The sequence below is a fragment of the Trematomus bernacchii genome, unplaced genomic scaffold (assembly GCF_902827165.1).
Source record: "Trematomus bernacchii unplaced genomic scaffold, fTreBer1.1, whole genome shotgun sequence".
NCBI classification, from domain to species: Eukaryota; Metazoa; Chordata; class Actinopteri; order Perciformes; family Nototheniidae; genus Trematomus; species Trematomus bernacchii.
Window position 1 is genome coordinate 179,047 of NW_022987760.1, and position 20,000 is coordinate 199,046.

Below are 20,000 nucleotides of genomic sequence, written 5' to 3' on the forward strand. Positions count from 1 at the left end.
CATGTAGCACTACAGTGAGCAGGCTGATCTGAACAGGTGGGGTTTGAACGTGGTGATTGTGTCAGACTGTCGGGTGTGAAGGGGAGCAGCTAAGAGCCCCACCTTGTCGGTCTGGTGCTCGTCTGCGTCCTCGGGCCGGGCCTCGGGGTTGGCCTCCACCTTCAGGCTCCAGCGGTCCAGCTGCACCACGTTCCCGTCCTCCACGTGGGACAGGATCTTAGTGATGGGCTCGTCCGTGTAACCCTGAGAGGAGTCAGCAGCAAACACTGAAACACTGAACTGTCTTTAATGAATCCACAGAAAGTGTTTGAGCCGCTGGAGAAAACATACAGTGAAGGAAATCAGTATTTGAACCCTTGCAGATTTGGTAAGTTTGCCCACTTACAAAGAAAAGACTTAGTTCCCACAATTCAATTCAAATAAGTGTATATCTCTTATATGATGTGCATTACTGGATATTCTGTTTCTCATTGGTCAAATAAACCTACCATTACAATGACAGACTGTATTTCTTTGAAGAGGGTAAACTTAATCTGCAAGGGATCAAATACTTATTTCCTTCACTGTAAATATGGAGCTTATATATTCAGAGAAACAAAACTCAAACATACTCTAAATTCAAGTCGTAAAATGTCTAGAAAGCTAATGGATACTGTGAGTACGCGACTCAAAAATATATATAAAACGGAGGTCTGGTCGTTCTTACACATTTTAATGTGAAAAAGGGATTATACAGTTAAACTGTATTATATGTACCTTTTCCCACTTAAATGCCAATTAAACTCCAGATAAACTCCAGATAAACTACAGATAAACTACAGATAAACTACAGATAAACTACAGATAAACTCCAGATAAACTACAGATAAACTCCAGATAAACTACAGATAAACTCCAGATAAACTCCAGATAAACTCCAGATAAACTACAGATAAACTCCAGATAAACTACAGATAAACTCCAGATAAACTCCAGATAAACTCCAGATAAACTCCAGATAAACTACAGATAAACTCCAGATAAACTCCAGATAAACTCCAGATAAACTACAGATAAACTACAGATAAACTCCAGATAAACTCCAGATAAACTCCAGATAAACTCCAGATAAACTCCAGATAAACTCCAGATAAACTCCGGATAAACTCCGGATAAACTCCGGATAAACTACAGATTAACTCCAGATAAACTCCAGATAAACTACAGATTAACTCCAGATAAACTCCAGATAAACTCCAGATAAACTCCAGATAAACTCCAGATAAACTCCAGATAAACTACAGATAAACTCCGGATAAACTCCGGATAAACTCCGGATAAACTCCGGATAAACTACGGATAAACTACGGATAAACTCCGGATAAACTCCGGATAAACTCCGGATAAACTCCGGATAAACTCCGGATAAACTCCGGATAAACTCCAGATAAACTACAGATAAACTCCAGATAAACCCTAGATAAACTCCAGATAAACTCCAGATAAACTCCAGATAAACTCCAGATAAACTCCAGTTAAACTCCAGATAAACTACAGATAAACTACAGATAAACTACAGATAAACTCCAGATAAACTCACTGTAAACTACAGGATTAAACTCCAGATAAACTACAGATAAACTCCAGATAAACTCCAGAGACTCCAGATAAACCCGAGATAAACTACAGATAACTCCAGATAAACTCCAGATAAACTCCAGATAAAACCCAGATAAACGCGAGATAAACTACAGATAAAACTCCAGATAAACGCCAGATAACTCCAGATAACCAGAGATAAACTACAGATAAACTCCAGATAAACTCCAGATAAACTCCAGATAAACTCCAGATAAACCCGAGATAAACTCCAGATAAACTCCAGATAAACTCCAGATAAACTACAGATAACTCCAGATAAACCCTAGATAAACTCCAGATAAACTCCAGAATAAACTCCAGATAAAACTCCAGATACAACCCGAGATAACTCCAGATAACTCCAGATAAACTCCAGATAACTACAGATAACTATACAGATAAACTACAGATAAACTAAGATAAACTACAGATAAACTCCAGATAAAACTCCAGATAAAACTACAGATAAACTACAGATAACTCAGATAAACTCCAGATAAACTCCGATAAACTCCAGATAACTCCAGATAAACTCCAGATAAACTCAAGATAAACTACAGATAAACTACAGATAAACTACAGATAAACTACAGATAAACTCCAGATAAAACTCCAGATAAACTCCAGATAACTTCCAGATAAACTACAGATAAACTCCAGATAACTCCAGATAAACTCCAGATAAACTACAGATTAACTCCAGATAAACTCCAGATAAACTACAGAGTAAACTCCCGATAAACTCCAGATAAACTCCAGATAAACTACAGATAAACTCCGGATAACTCCGGATAAACTCCGGATAAACTCCGGATAAACTACGGATAAACTACGGATAAACTCCGGATAAACTCCGGATAAACTCCGGATAAACTCCGGATAAACTCCGGATAAACTCCGGATAAACTCCAGATAAACTCCAGATAAACCCTAGATAAACTCCAGATAAACTCCAGATAAACTCCAGATAAACTCCAGATAAACTCCAGATAAACTCCAGATAAACTCCAGTATAAACTACAGATAAACTACAGATAAAACTCCAGATAAACTCCAGGTAAACTCCAGATAAACTCCAGATAACTACAGATAAACTCCAGATAAACTCCAGATAAACCTCCAGATAAACTCCAGATAAACTCCAGATAACTCCAGATAAACTCCAGATAAACCCGAGATAAACTACAGATAAACTACAGATAAACTCCAGATAAACTCCAGATAAACTCCAGATAAACCCGAGATAAACTACAGATAAACTCCAGATAAACTCCAGATAAACTCCAGATAAACCAGAGATAAACTACAGATAAACTCCAGATAAACTCCAGATAAACTCCAGATAAACTCCAGATAAACTCCAGATAAACCCGAGATAAACTCCAGATAAACTCCAGATAAACTCCAGATAAACTACAGATAAACTCCAGATAAACCCTAGATAAACTCCAGATAAACTCCAGATAAACTCCAGATAAACTCCAGATAAACTCCAGATAAACCCGAGATAAACTCCAGATAAACTACAGATAAACTCCAGATAAACTACAGATAAACTACAGATAAACTCCAGATAAACTCCAGGTAAACTCCAGATAAACTCCAGATAAACTACAGATAAACCAGAGATAAACTACAGATAAACTACAGATAAACTCCAGATAAACCCGAGATAAACTACAGATAAACTCCAGATAAACTCCAGATAAACTCCAGATAAACTCCAGATAAACTACAGATAAACTCCAGATAAACTCCAGATAAACTCCAGATAAACTCCAGATAAACTCCAGATAAACTACAGATAAACTCCAGATAAACTCCAGGTAAACTCCAGATAAACTCCAGATAAACTCCAGATAAACTCCAGATAAACTCCAGATAAACTCCAGATAAACTCCAGATTAACTCCAGATAAACTCCAGATAAACTACAGATAAACTACAGATAAACTCCAGATAAACTCCAGGTAAACTCCAGATAAACTCCAGATAAACTCCAGATAAACTCCAGATAAACTCCAGATAAACTACAGGTAAACTCCAGATAAACTCCAGATAAACTACAGATAAACTCCAGATAAACTCCAGATAAACTACAGATAAACTCCAGATAAACTCCAGGTAAACTCCAGATAAACTCCAGATAAACTACAGATAAACCAGAGATAAACTACAGATAAACTACAGATAAACTCCAGATAAACCCGAGATAAACTACAGATAAACTCCAGATAAACTCCAGATAAACTCCAGATAAACTCCAGATAAACTCCAGATAAACTCCAGATAAACTACAGATTAACTCCAGATAAACTCCAGATAAACTACAGATAAACTACAGATTAACTCCAGATAAACTCCAGGTAAACTCCAGATAAACTCCAGATAAACTACAGATAAACCAGAGATAAACTACAGATAAACTACAGATAAACTCCAGATAAACCCGAGATAAACTCCAGATAAACTCCAGATAAACTCCAGATAAACTCCAGATAAACTCCAGATAAACTCCAGATAAACTCCAGTTAAACTCCAGATAAACTCCAGATAAACTACAGATAAACTACAGATAAACTCCAGATAAACTACAGATAAACTACAGATAAACTCCAGATAAACCCGAGATAAACTACAGATAAACTCCAGATAAACTCCAGATAAACTCCAGATAAACTCCAGATAAACTCCAGATAAACCTGAGATAAACTCCAGATAAACCCTAGATAAACTCCAGATAAACTCCAGATAAACTCCAGATAAACTCCAGATAAACCCGAGATAAACTCCAGATAAACTCCAGATAAACTCCAGATAAACTACAGATAAACCCGAGATAAACTCCAGATAAACCCTAGATAAAGCCTAGATAAACTATAGTTAAACTTAACTCCAGTTAATCTCCAGATAAACTCCAGATAAACTCCAGATAAACTACAGATAAACCCTAGATAAACTCCAGATAAACCCGAGATAAACTCCAGATAAACTCCAGATAAACCCTAGATAAAGCCTAGATAAACTATAGTTAAACTTAACTCCAGTTAATCTCCAGATAAACTCCAGATAAACTACAGATAAACTCCAGATAAACTCCAGATAAACCCTAGATAAACTCCAGATAAACTCCAGATAAACCCGAGATAAACTCCAGATAAACTCCAGATAAACTCCAGATAAACTCCAGATAAACCCTAGATAAACTCCAGATAAACTCCAGATAAACTACAGATAAACTCCAGATAAACTCCAGATAAACCCTAGATAAACTCCAGATAAACTCCAGATAAACCCTAGATAAACTCCAGATAAACCCTAGATAAACTCCAGATAAACTCCAGTTAATCTCCAGTTGATCTCACCCCTCCCCAGTTGAGCGTCCTGGCGAGGTCGTTTCCGGTCCCCAGAGGCAGGATGCTCACCGGAGGCTGAGGACTCAACTTCAGCTCCTCCAACACCGACAAGATCCACCCCACCTACACACACACACACACACACACACACACACACACACACACACACACACACACACACACACACACACACACACACACACCACACACACACACACACACACACACACACACACACACACACACACACACACATTTGAGGTTGTGTTTCAGCCCCCCATGTATACACAGTATGTGTGTTGTGGTCCTCACCGTGCCGTCCCCCCCACAGGCCAGGATCCTCAGGTTGGGCACCCTGGCGTAAAGCTCCAATCTGCAGGAGACACAAAGCGTAAATATTGATATTTTATTTCCTCCTCCTCAATTTAAAGTTAAACTTAACTCCAGTTAAACTCAACATAAACTCAACATAAACTCCAGTTAAACTCAACATAAACTCAACATAAACTCCAGTTAAACTCAACATAAACTCCAGTTAAACTCAACATAAACTCAACATAAACTCCAGATAAACTCCAGTTAAACTCCAGTTAAACTCAACATAAACTCCAGATAAACTCCAGTTAAACTCCAGTTAAACTCAACATAAACTCCAGATAAACTCCAGTTAAACTCAACATAAACTCCAGTTAAACTCAACATAAACTCCAGATAAACTCAACATAAACTCCAGTTAAACTCAACATAAACTCCAGATAAACTCCAGTTAAACTCCAGTTAAACTCAACATAAACTCCAGTTAAACTCCAGTTAAACTCAACATAAACTCCAGATAAACTCCAGTTAAACTCCAGTTAAACTCAACATAAACTCCAGTTAAACTCCAGTTAAACTCAACATAAACTCCAGTTAAACTTTCACTTTCTGGAGCCTCAGCTCTAATCATGGTCAATGTTCAGTGTTAATCTGTGCAGTGATGAGGCCGAGCCTAGACGCCAAACTATCAACAGACACATGTGCACACACTAAGACATGAATAACAGCACGACTATCACTAAGTGAGCTTCTAATGAACACATGAGAGAAACACGGGAGGCGTCTGTGATATCACCCGGTCAGTTCTTACCCCTCTCTGGGACCCCCCTTGGTCAGATCGAACACCTGCCGGGGGTTCAGGTACCACATGAAGGACTGGATGATCTTCGCTCCCTGAGAAGAAGAAAAAGACATTTCAGGTGAGAAGTTAAATAATAATATTAATATTTAAAAACATGAACATAATAATTATATTAAGGGCAGCAAAATGATATATATGTATTTATATGTCTTTGACACAATAACAGACATTAATGCACACAATGTACCAGGGGTGGGAATCACCAGGCTCCCCACGATACGATACCATCGCGATTCTTAAGCCACGATACGATAGTTTGCGATTCTACGATATGCTAAGCAGGGCCGTTTCTAGCTGTTTGGGGGCCCTATGCAAGATGCTGTTTGGGGGCCCCATGCAAGATGCTGTTTGGGGGCCCTATGCAAGATGCTGTTTGGGGGCCCTATGCTAGATGCTGTTTGGGGGCCCTATGCAAGATGCTGTTTGGGGGCCCTATGCAAGATGCTGTTTGGGGGCCCTATGCAAGATGCTGTTTGGGGGCCCTATACTAGATGCTGTTTGGGGGCCCTATGCTAGATGCTGTTTGGGGGCCCTATGCTAGATGCTGTTTGGGGGCCCTATGCAAGATGCTGTTTGGGGGCCCTATGCTAGATGCTGTTTGGGGGCCCTATGCTAGATGCTGTTTGGGGGCCCTACGCTAGATGCTGTTTGGGGGCTCTATGCTAGATGCTGTTTGGGGGGCCCTATGCTAGATGCTGTTTGGGGGCCCTATGCTAGATGCTGTTTGGGGGCTCTATGCTAGATGCTGTTTGGGGCCCCATGCTAGATGCTGTTTGGGGGCCCCATGCTAGATGCTGTTTGGAGGCCCTATGCTAGATGCTGTTTTGGGGGCTCTATGCTAGATGCTGTTTGGGGGCCCTATGCTAGATGCTGTTTGGGGGCCCTATGCTAGATGCTGTTTGGGGGCCCTATGCTAAGATGCTGTTTGGGGGCCCTATGCTAGATGCTGTTTGGGGCCCTATGCTAGATGCTGTTTGGGGGCCCTATGCTAGATGCTGTTTGGGGGCCCTATGCTAGATGCTGTTTGGGGCCCTATGCAAGATGCTGTTTGGGGGCCCTATGCTAGATGCTGTTTGGGGGCCCTATGCTAGATGCTGTTTGGGGGTCCTATGCTAGATGCTGTTTGGAGGCCCTATGCTAGATACTGTTTGGGGGCCCTATGCTAGATGCTGTTTGGGGGGTCCTATGCTAGATGCTGTTGGGGGCCCTATGCTAGATGCTGTTTGGTGGCCCTATGCTAGATGCTGTTTGGGGGCCCTATGCTAGATGCTGTTTGGGGGCCCTATGCTAGATGCTGTTTGGGGGCCCTATGCTAGATGCTGTTTGGGGGCCCTATTGCTAGATGCTGTTTGGGGGCCTATGCTAGATGCTGTTTGGGGGCCCTATGCTAGATGCTGTTTGGGGGTCCTATGCTAGATGCTGTTTGGGGGCCTATGCTAGATGCTGTTTGGGGGCCCTATGCTAGATGCTGTTTGGGGGCCCTATGCTAGATGCTGTTTGGGGGCCCTATGCTAGATGCTGTTTGGGGGCCCTATGCTAGATGCTGTTTGGGGGGCCCTATGCTAGATGCTGTTTGGGGGCCCTATGCTAGATGCTGTTTGGGGGTCCCTATGCTAGATGCTGTTGGGGGGTCCTATGCTAGATGCTGGTTTGGGGGCCCTATGCTAGATGCTGTTTGGGGGCTCTATGCTAGATGCTGTTTGGGGGGGCCCTATGCTAGAGTGCTGTTGGGGGCCCTATGCTAGATGCTGTTTGGGGGGCCCTATGCTAGATGCTGTTTGGGGGGCCCTATGCTAGATGCTGTTAGTGGGGCCTCTATGCTAGATGCTGTTTGGGGGCCCTATGCTAGATGCTGTTTGGGGGCCCTATGCTAGATGGTGTTGGGGGCCTATGCTAGATGCTGTTTGGGGGCCCTATGCTAGATGCTGTTTGGGGCCCTATGCTAGATGCTGTTTGGGGGCCCTATGCTAGATGCTGTTTGGGGGGCCCTATGCTAGATGCTGTTTTGGGGGCCCTATGCTAGATGCTGTTTGGGGCCCTATGCTAGATGCTGTTTGGGGGCCCTATGCTAGATGCTGTTGGGGGGCCCTATGCTAGATGCTGTTTGGGGGCCCTATGCTAGATGCTGTTTGGGGGTCCTATGCTAGATGCTGTTTGGGGGGCCCTATGCTAGATGCTGTTTGGAGGCCCTATGCTAGATACTGTTTGGGGGGTCCTATGCTAGATGCTGTTTGGGGGCCCTATGCTAGATGCTGTTGGGGGTCTATGCTAGGTGCTGTTTGGGGGCCCTATGCTAGATGCTGTTTGGGGGCCCTATGCTAGATGCTGTTTGGGGGCCCTATGCTAGATGCTGTTTGGGGGCCCTATGCTAGATGCTGTTTGGAGGCCCTATGCTAGAATGCTGTTTGGGGGCCCTATGCTAGATGCTGTTTGGGGGGGCCCTATGCTAGATTCTGTTTTGGGGGCCCTATGCTAGATGCTGTTTGGGGGGTCCTATGCTAGATGCTGTTTGGAGGCCCTATGCCTAGATGGCTGTTTGGGGGTCCTATGCTAGATGCTGTTTGGGGGTCCTATGCTAGATGCTGTTTGGGGGGCCCTATGCTAGATGCTGTTTGGGGGCCCTATGCTAGATGCTGTTTTGGGGGTCCTATGCTAGATGCTGTTTGGGGGCCCTATGCTAGATGCTGTTTGGGGGGCCCTATGCTAGATGCTGTTTGGGGGCCCTATGCTAGATGCTGTTTGGGGGTCCTATGCTAGATGCTGTTTGGGGGCCCCTAATGCTAGATGCTGTTTGGGGGTCCTATGCTAGATGCTGTTTGGGGGGCCCTATGCTAGATGCTGTTTGGGGGCCCTATGCTAGATGCTGTTTTGGGGGGCCCTATGCTAGATGCTGTTTGGGGGCCCTATGCTAGATGCTGGTTGGGGGGTCCTATGCTAGATGCTGTTTGGGGGTCCTATGCTAGATGCTGTTTGGGGGCCCTATGCTAGATGCTGTTTGGAGGCCCTATGCTAGATACTGTTTGGGGGTCCTATGCTAGATGCTGTTTGGGGGCCCTATGCTAGATACTGTTTGGGGGTCCTATGCTAGATGCTGTTTGGGGGGCCCTATGCTAGATGCTGTTTGGGGGCCCTATGCTAGATGCTGTTTGGGGGCCCTATGCAAGATGCTGTTTGGGGGCCCTATGCTAGATGCTGTTTGGGGGGCCCTATGCTAGATGCTGTTTGGGGGCCCTACGCTAGATGCTGTTTGGGGGCTCTATGCTAGATGCTGTTTGGGGGCCCTATGCTAGATGCTGTTTGGGGGCCCTATGCTAGATGCTGTTTGGGGGCTCTATGCTAGATGCTGTTTGGGGCCCCATGCTAGATGCTGTTTGGGGGCCCCATGCTAGATGCTGTTTGGAGGCCCTATGCTAGATGCTGTTTGGGGGCTCTATGCTAGATGCTGTTTGGGGGCCCTATGCTAGATGCTGTTTGGGGGCCCTATGCTAGATGCTGTTTGGGGGCCCTATGCAAGATGCTGTTTGGGGGCCCTATGCTAGATGCTGTTTGGGGCCCTATGCTAGATGCTGTTTGGGGGCCCTATGCTAGATGCTGTTTGGGGGCCCTATGCTAGATGCTGTTTGGGGCCCTATGCAAGATGCTGTTTGGGGGCCCTATGCTAGATGCTGTTTGGGGGCCCTATGCTAGATGCTGTTTGGGGGTCCTATGCTAGATGCTGTTTGGAGGCCCTATGCTAGATACTGTTTGGGGGCCCTATATTAGATGCTGTTTGGGGGCCCTATGCTAGATGCTGTTTGGGGGCCCTATGCTAGATGCTGTTTGGGGGCCCTATGCTAGATGCTGTTTGGGGGCCCTATGCTAGATGCTGTTTGGGGGCCCTATGCTAGATGCTGTTTGGGAGCCCTATGCTAGATGCTGTTTGGGGCCCTATGCTAGATGCTGTTTGGGGGCCCTATGCTAGATGCTGTTTGGGGGTCCATATGCTAGATGCTGTTTGGGGGCCCTATGCTAGATGCTGTTTGGGGGCCCTATGCTAGATGCTGTTTGGGGGTCCTATGCTAGATGCTGTTTGGGGGCCCTATGCTAGATGCTGTTGGGGGCCCTATGCTAGATGCTGTTTGGGGGCCCTATGCTAGATGCTGTTTGGGGGGCCCTATGCTAGATGCTGTTTGGGGGCCCTATGCTAGATGCTGTTTGGGGGCCCTATGCTAGATGCTGTTTGGGGGCCCTATGCTAGATGCTGTTTGGGGGTCCTATGCTAGATGCTGTTTGGGGGCCCTATGCTAGATGCTGTTTGGGGGCTCTATGCTAGATGCTGTTTGGGGGCCCTATGCTAGATGCTGTTTGGGGGCCCTATGCTAGATGCTGTTTGGGGGCCCTATGCTAGATGCTGTTTGGGGGCCCTATGCTAGATGCTGTTTAGGGGGCTCTATTGCCTAGATGCTGTTTGGGGGCCCTATGCAAGATGCTGTTTGGGGGCCCTATGCTAGATGCTGTTTGGGGGCCCTATGCTAGATCTGTTTGGGGGCCCTATGCTAGATTGCTGTTTGGGGGCCCTATGCTAGATGCTGTTTGGGGGCCCTATGCTAGATGCTGTTTGGGGGCCCTATGCTAGATGCTGTTTGGGGGCCCTATGCTAGATGCTGTTTGGGGGCCCTATGCTAGATGCTGTTTGGGGGCCCTATGCTAGATGCTGTTTGGGGGCCCTATGCTAGATGCTGTTTGGGGGTCCTATGCTAGATGCTGTTTGGGGGCCCTATGCTAGATGCTGTTTGGGGGCCCTATGCTAGATGCTGTTTGGGGGCCCTATGCTAGATGCTGTTTGGGGGTCCTATGCTAGATGCTGTTTGGGGGCCCTATGCTAGATGCTGTTTGGGGGTCCTATGCTAGATGCTGTTTGGGGGCCCTATGCTAGATGCTGTTGGGGGCCCTATGCTAGATGCTGTTTGGGGGCCCTATGCTAGATGCTGTTTGGGGGCCCTATGCTAGATGCTGTTTGGGGGTCCTATGCTAGATGCTGTTTGGGGGTCCTATGCTAGATGCTGTTTGGGGGCCCTATGCTAGATGCTGTTTGGAGGCCCTATGCTAGATACTGTTTGGGGGCCCTATGCTAGATGCTGTTTGGGGGTCCTATGCTAGATGCTGTTTGGGGGCCCTATGCTAGATGCTGTTTGGGGGCCCTATGCTAGATGCTGTTTGGGGGTCCTATGCTAGATGGCTGTTTGGGAGGGCCCTATGCTAGATACTATTTGGGGGCCCTATGCTAGATGCTGTTTGGGGGTCCTATGCTAGATGCTGTTTGGGGGCCCTATGCTAGATGCTGTTTGGGGCCCTATGCTAGATGCTGTTTGGGGGCCCTATGCTAGATGCTGTTTGGGGGCCCTATGCTAGATGCTGTTTGGGGGCCCTATGCTAGATGCTGTTTGGGGGCCCTATGCTAGATGCTGTTTGGGGGCCCTATGCTAGATGCTTGTTTGGGGGTCCCTATGCTAGATGCTGTTTGGGGGCCCTATGCTAGATGCTGTTTGGGAGGCCCTATGCTAGATGTCTGTTTGGGGGCCCTATGCTAGATGCTGTTTGGGGGCCCTATGCTAGATGCTGTTTGGGGGCCCTATGCTAGATCTGTTTGGGGGCCCTATGCTAGATCTGTTTGGGGGGCCTATGCTAGATGCTGTTTGGGGGCCTATGCTAGATGCTGTTTGGGGCCCTATGCGAGATGCTGTTTGGGGGCCTATGCTAGATGCTGTTTGGGGGGCCTATGCTAGATGCTGTTTGGGGGCCCTATGCTAGATGCTGTTTGGGGGCCTATGCTAGATGCTGTTTGGGGGCCCTATGCTAGATGCTGTTTGGGGGCCCCCTATGTAGATGCTGTTTGGGGCCCTATGCTAGATGCTGTTTGGGGGTCCTATGCTAGATGCTGTTTGGGGCCCTATGCTAGATGCTGTTTGGGGGTCCTATGCTAGATGCTGTTTGGGGGCCCTATGCTAGATGCTGTTTGGGGGCCCTATGCTAGATGCTGTTTGGGGGCCCTATGCTAGATGCTGTTTTGGGGTCCTATGCTAGATGCTGTTTGGGGGTCCTATGCTAGATGCTGTTTGGGGGTCCCTATGCTAGATGCTGTTTGGGGGGCCCTATGCTAGATGCTGTTTGGAGGGCCCTATGCTAGATTAGCCTGTTTGGGGGTCCCTATGCTAGATGCTGTTTGGGGGCCCTATGCTAGATACTGTTTGGGGGTCCTATGCTAGATGCTGTTTGGGGCCCTATGCTAGATGCTGTTTGGGGGCCCTATGCTAGATGCTGTTTGGGGGCCCTATGCTAGATGCTGTTTGGGGGTCCTATGCTAGATGCTGTTTGGAGGCCCTATGCTAGATGCTGTTTGGGGGCCCTATGCTAGATGCTGTTTGGGGGCCCTATGCTAGATGCTGTTTGGGGGCCCTATGCTAGATGCTGTTTGGGGGTCCTATGCTAGATGCTGTTTGGAGGCCCTATGCTAGATGCTGTTTGGGGGTCCTATGCTAGATGCTGTTTGGGGGTCCTATGCTAGATGCTGTTTGGGGGCCCTATGCTAGATGCTGTTTGGGGGCCCTATGCTAGATGCTGTTTGGGGGTCCTATGCTAGATGCTGTTTGGGGGCCCTATGCTAGATGCTGTTTGGGGGCCCTATGCTAGATGCTGTTTGGGGGCCCTATGCTAGATGCTGTTTGGGGGCCCTATGCTAGATGCTGTTGGGGGTCCTATGCTAGATGCTGTTTGGGGGCCCTATGCTAGATGCTGTTTGGGGGTCCCTATGCTAGATGCTGTTTGGGGGCCCTATGCTAGATGCTGTTTGGGGGCCCTATGCTAGATGCTGTTTGGGGGGTCCTATGCTAGATGCTGTTTGGGGGCCCTATGCTAGATGCTGTTTGGGGGCCCTATGCTAGATGCTGTTTGGGGGCCCTATGCTAGATGCTGTTTGGGGGTCCTATGCTAGATGCTGTTTGGGGGCCCTATGCTAGATGCTGTTTGGGGGCCCTATGCTAGATGCTGTTTGGGGGCCCTATGCTAGATGCTGTTTGGGGGCCCTATGCTAGATGCTGTTTGGGCACCCTATGCTAGATGCTGTTTGGGGGCCCTATGCTAGATGCTGTTCTGCAATTCTCACAAAACATAATATTCCCTTCCACTGCTACGCTGACGATGTACAGATCTATCTGCCTCTCAAAGCAAATGTCAAACACTCACTACAGCAGCTGATGGACTGCTTAGCAGAGATAAAATCCTGGCTGAGCAAAGACTTCCTCAACCTCAACGAGAGCAAGACCGAGGTCATCTTTTTTGGACCGCAACCTCCAGCCTCTCCGGTTGATATTCTGGGCTCTATCAAAAAAAACATCCTCCCCTCGGTCATGAACCTTGGAGTGACCTTCACCAGCACTTTTAAATTCAACAAGCAGATCAGCACCGTAGTAAAATCCTGCTTTTTTAAAATAAGACTATTGGCCAAAACCAAGTCGTTTTTATCTTTTAAAGACTTAGAAAGGGTTATTAACGCCTTTGTTACCTCAAGACTGGACTATTGTAACGCTCTGTATGTGGGTATGGACCAGGCCTCAATTAAACGCCTGCAGCTAGTCCAAAACGCAGCTGCACGTTTGCTGACTGGCCACAAAAAGCGCGACCACATCACCCCTATTCTGGCTTCACTGCACTGGCTTCCAGTTCGGTTCAGAATTGATTTTAAAATCCTTTTATTTGTTTTTAAAGCACTAAATGGGCTGGCTCCGGCCTATATAGCTGAACTCCTCCAGCGCTACACCCCAGCCAGAGCTTTAAGGTCTGCTGACCAGCTGCTGCTGGTAGTGCCCAAGACCAGGCTCAAAACCTGAGGGCACCGAGCCTTCTCAGCAGCTGGCCCTAGGCTCTGGAACACTCTGCCCCTCCATGTGAGGTCGGCCCAGACCCTAGCAATAAAGATAACACCATTAAACAGTTACACAACACAACAGACATAATATCGATAGCAGCGTCCCTAGCAACCACCTTGGTAACAATGAAAACGTTGTATTTACACAATTTCCTGAAGTATTCTTCGTAATAACTAGCAAACTAAAGATCATGTACATCCACTGCACACATCATCTGAAATAACAACTCATATTTCTCGCATCAAATGACATCAAAACGCATTTTAATGGCCAAACTAACCTTAAAATAGGCATTTTCTACCGAGAATAAAACGAAGGTCGGCCATGTTTTTTTATTTCTGCGGAGAGAAAGTTGAAGATCACGTGACATAGACGCCAGCCATTGGAAATGAATGGTGTAAAAAAACGTAGGGATCCTACGATTTCAGAGGCGTTTTTGTAGAAATACTACGTCCCAAGTTGTGGACCAACGTAGTTATTACACGTTTAGATGTGAGACTGGGTTGGAAACTGTAAGAAATGATGGGGGAATCCCTCCGGAGTGTAGTCATGACGACTGGATCTGAATGATTGTGTTGTATTTGGTGGTTTGTGTTCCAGCTGTCGATCAGCAACTATATATCCATAATCCACCAGTTAAAGGAAATACAATGTGTTGTGTTATATTAGCTGTTTACCACATATGGTGTTCTTAGTTTCCATACCTCCTGGGTTTTACGAGCCACTTATCAAGTCTTGGCAAACGGCATAAAACACGATTAAACGTGATAGTATATAAAACCATGCTCGTATCTACAACCTATAGAAATGCAAAACGGCGTCAGTTTAGACGTAATTCTGTCCTCCTGCTTACCGCATCATTTATGAGAAAACATTTCATAACATTAACACAACATATTCGAGGTGGTTTTAAATAACATATCCGTATTTATTTATTTCTCCAAGTTATGTGTTTGTGTGCACTGAGGAGTCTCAAACAGGCGTTTGTTTCATCATTTTAAGATTGGCTTTAATCAATGTTTGAAAATGAATTCTTCATATTTGATAAATGAGAGGTAACATTTTATTGATGGTATTATTTCCACATATTTCTCTCCATTCTTCCTTCTGCCAACGGTGTCGCAGTTTCTCGTCTCTCCCGTTGTTGTGCTTAGTGCGTACGCATTGGTTAGAGTTTGCGTGGAGGACAGCACATTTTCCCGTCAAGTTAGTATTTTATAAATCGCAAACATTGCGTAGAAACTGGCGTACGCCATTTTTTGAGCGTATATCCCTTTATAAATGAGGCCCCTGGGGAGCACAGGTTCAAACCCCGCTGCAGTCAGCAGCACCCCACATTGCCCACAGTATTAAGTATGTAAGTCTAACAAGTAACATCTAATGTCATGTAATGTAATACGAACCTTCCTTCTATTGTATGTCGTGTTTGATAGTTATGTTTTGGATCATCATGCAGATGTTTTTCACTCATAAAGCTGCAGGGTATCATGTGATTTGGGGGGGGGGGGGGGCAGTACCTGGTTGCCCCCGCTCTTCGGGTTGACGAACACCAGCAGAGGCTTCATCAGCTGAGAGGGGACCGGCTTCACCAGGAAGGGCTTCCAGCGGCCATCTACCACCTGAAACAGATCATTACACATCAGATCAATAAACCATCAGATCAATAAACCATCAGATCAATAAACCATCAGATCAATAAACCATCAGATCATTAAACCATCAGATCAATAAACCATCAGGTCATTAAACCATCAGATCAATAAACCATCAGATCATTACACATCAGATCATTAAACCATCAGATCAATAAACCATCAGATCATTACACATCAGATCATTAAACCATCAGATCAATAAACCATCAGATCATTAAACCATCAGATCAATAAACCATCAGATCAATAAACCATCAGGTCATTAAACCATCAGGTCATTAAACCATCAGATCAATAAACCATCAGATCATTAAACCATCAGATCAATAAACCATCAGATCAATAAACCATCAGATCATTAAACCATCAGATCAATAAACCATCAGATCATTACACATCAGATCATTAAACCATCAGATCAATAAACCATCAGATCAATAAACCATCAGGTCATTAAACCATCAGATCAATAAACCATCAGATCATTAAACCATCAGATCATTAAACCATCAGATCATTAAACCATCAGATCAATAAACCATCAGATCAATAAACCATCAGGTCATTAAACCATCAGATCAATAAACCATCAGATCAATAAACCATCAGGTCATTAAACCATCAGATCATTAAACCATCAGATCATTAAACCATCAGATCAATAAACCATCAGATCAATAAACCATCAGGTCATTAAACCATCAGATCATTAAACCATCAGATCATTAAACCATCAGATCAATAAACCATCAGATCATTACACATCAGATCATTAAACCATCAGATCAATAAACCATCAGATCAATAAACCATCAGGTCATTAAATCATCAGATCATTAAACCATCAGATCATTAAACCATCAGATCATTAAACCATCAGATCAATAAACCATCAGATCAATAAACCATCAGGTCATTAAACCATCAGATCATTAAACCATCAGATCATTAAACCATCAGATCAATAAACCATCAGATCATTACACATCAGATCATTAAACCATCAGATCAATAAACCATCAGATCAATAAACCATCAGGTCATTAAACCATCAGATCATTAAACCATCAGATCATTAAACCATCAGATCATTAAACCATCAGATCATTAAACCATCAGATCAATAAACCATCAGATCATTAAACCATCAGATCAATAAACCATCAGATCATTAAACCATCAGATCAATAAACCATCAGATCAATAAGCCATCAAGTCATTAAACCATCAGGTCATTACACCATCAGATCAATAAACCATCAGATCAATAAACCATCAGATCATTAAACCATCAGATCATTAAACCATCAGATCAATAAACCATCAGATCATTAAACCATCAGATCATTACACATCAGATCATTAAACCATCAGATCAATAAACCATCAGATCAATAAACCATCAGATCAATAAACCATCAGGTCATTAAACCATCAGGTCATTAAACCATCAGGTCATTAAACCATCAGATCATTACACATCAGATCAATAAACCATCAGGTCATTAAACCATCAGATCATTAAACCATCAGATCATTAAACCATCAGATCAATAAACCATCAGATCAATAAACCATCAGGTCATTAAACCATCAGATCAATAAACCATCAGATCATTAAACCATCAGATCATTACACATCAGATCAATAAACCATCAGGTCATTAAACCATCAGGTCATTAAACCATCAGATCATTAAACCATCAGATCAATAAACCATCAGATCAATAAACCATCAGGTCATTAAACCATCAGGTCATTAAACCATCAGATCAATAAACCATCAGATCATTACACATCAGATCATTAAACCATCAGATCATTAAACCATCAGATCAATAAACCATCAGATCATTAAACCATCAGATCATTAAACCATCAGGTCATTAAACCATCAGATCAATAAACCATCAGATCATTAAACCATCAGGTCATTAAACCATCAGGTCAATAAACCATCAGATCAATAAACCATCAGATCATTACACATCAGATCATTAAACCATCAGATCATTAAACCATCAGATCAATAAACCATCAGATCATTAAACCATCAGATCATTAAACCATCAGGTCATTAAACCATCAGATCAATAAACCATCAGATCATTAAACCATCAGGTCATTAAACCATCAGGTCATTAAACCATCAGATCATTAAACCATCAGATCATTAAACCATCAGATCAATAAACCATCAGATCATTACACATCAGATCATTAAACCATCAGATCAATAAACCATCAGATCAATAAACCATCAGGTCATTAAACCATCAGATCATTAAACCATCAGATCATTAAACCATCAGATCATTAAACCATCAGATCAATAAACCATCAGATCATTAAACCATCAGATCAATAAACCATCAGATCATTAAACCATCAGATCAATAAACCATCAGATCAATAAACCATCAAGTCATTAAACCATCAGGTCATTACACCATCAGATCAATAAACCATCAGATCAATAAACCATCAGATCATTAAACCATCAGATCATTAAACCATCAGATCAATAAACCATCAGATCATTAAACCATCAGATCATTACACATCAGATCATTAAACCATCAGATCAATAAACCATCAGATCAATAAACCATCAGATCAATAAACCATCAGGTCATTAAACCATCAGATCATTACACATCAGATCATTAAACCATCAGATCAATAAACCATCAGATCATTAAACCATCAGGTCATTAAACCATCAGATCATTAAACCATCAGGTCATTAAACCATCAGGTCATTAAACCATCAGGTCATTAAACCATCAGGTCATTAAACCATCAGGTCATTAAACCATCAGGTCATTAAACCATCAGGTCATTAAACCATCAGATCATTAAACCATCAGATCAATAAACCATCAGGTCAATAAACCATCAGATCAATAAACCATCAGGTCATTAAACCATCAGGTCATTAAACCATCAGATCATTAAACCATCAGATCATTAAACCATCAGATCAATAAACCATCAGATCAATAAACCATCAGATCATTAAACCATCAGATCAATAAACCATCAGATCAATAAACCATCAGGTCATTAAACCATCAGATCAATAAACCATCAGGTCATTAAACCATCAGGTCATTAAACCATCAGATCAATAAACCATCAGGTCATTAAACCATCAGGTCATTAAACCATCAGATCAATAAACCATCAGGTCATTAAACCATCAGATCAATAAACCATCAGGTCATTAAACCATCAGGTCATTAAACCATCAGATCAATAAACCATCAGGTCATTAAACCATCAGGTCATTAAACCATCAGATCAATAAACCATCAGGTCATTAAACCATCAGGTCATTAAACCATCAGGTCATTAAACCATCAGGTCATTAAACCATCAGGTCATTAAACCATCAGATCAATAAACCATCAGGTCATTAAACCATCAGATCAATAAACCATCAGGTCATTAAACCATCAGGTCATTAAACCATCAGGTCATTAAACCATCAGGTCATTAAACCATCAGGTCATTAAACCATCAGATCAATAAACCATCAGGTCATTAAACCATCAGATCAATAAACCATCAGATTTCATACATTATATTTACAGGATACATTTACATAGTTATAGACATGTACAAGTACCCATAGTGTCAACGAGCATTTCATTTAGCCTAGCTTTACAAACATGCAGAGGAATGAGATTGCTCAGTTTCAATTCTTGCTGAAGATTGTTCCAAACAAGTGGAGCTGCGCACATAAAAGCTGTCTCACCTAAGACCAGTGGCGACTGGTCATTAGGGGCAGGTGGGGCACAGCCCCACCTAGTGTCAGCAGAAAGTATTACAAATAATGATTACAAAAAATAAATAAATAAATATATAAAATATATTTTAAGATCATGTTTAATCATCTGATTCGTCTGTACATTGCTGTTTTAGTCTGTGTTCTTCTAATTAGTGTGTCTACAGTCACAGTGTGTGCCTATTGAGCTGTTTAGAGCCATGTGGGACAAAACCTGATCATGCCCCTCCCTCTCACTGTGAAGTGAACGGTGACTGTAAAAACTACACTGCGCATGCTCAGAGTATTTTCCTATTTAATGTGTGTGGCAAAAAAATAATGACCATAGGGGCACGGAGCTGCCATCCCCACCATACGTCATCTCACATCATTCAGAGCTGATTGGCTGTAAGTACGTGTGCCGCGAAAAGTGTGCTGTGTGAAGAGGAGACGAGAGAGCTGCAGTGACGCGTCCTAAAACCAGGAAGTAAGCTGCGCATGGCTTCCCTCGACAAAAAA

At 43.6% G+C, this 20,000-nt stretch overlaps 1 protein-coding gene across 1 annotated transcript in view; it reads right to left on the reverse strand.

The window, feature by feature from the left end:
- Window positions 1–102: 102 nt before the first annotated feature.
- LOC117496603 (diacylglycerol kinase zeta-like) overlaps window positions 103–20,000 on the reverse strand; it is a gene marked incomplete at its 3' end in the record, with an annotated part of 45,367 nt that continues 25,469 nt past the window's right edge. The window contains 5 exon segments of the mRNA XM_034148312.1: window positions 103–243; window positions 4,985–5,098; window positions 5,288–5,348; window positions 6,102–6,184; window positions 15,574–15,675. Of these exon segments, the coding sequence (XP_034004203.1) occupies window positions 103–243; window positions 4,985–5,098; window positions 5,288–5,348; window positions 6,102–6,184; window positions 15,574–15,675 (501 nt within the window).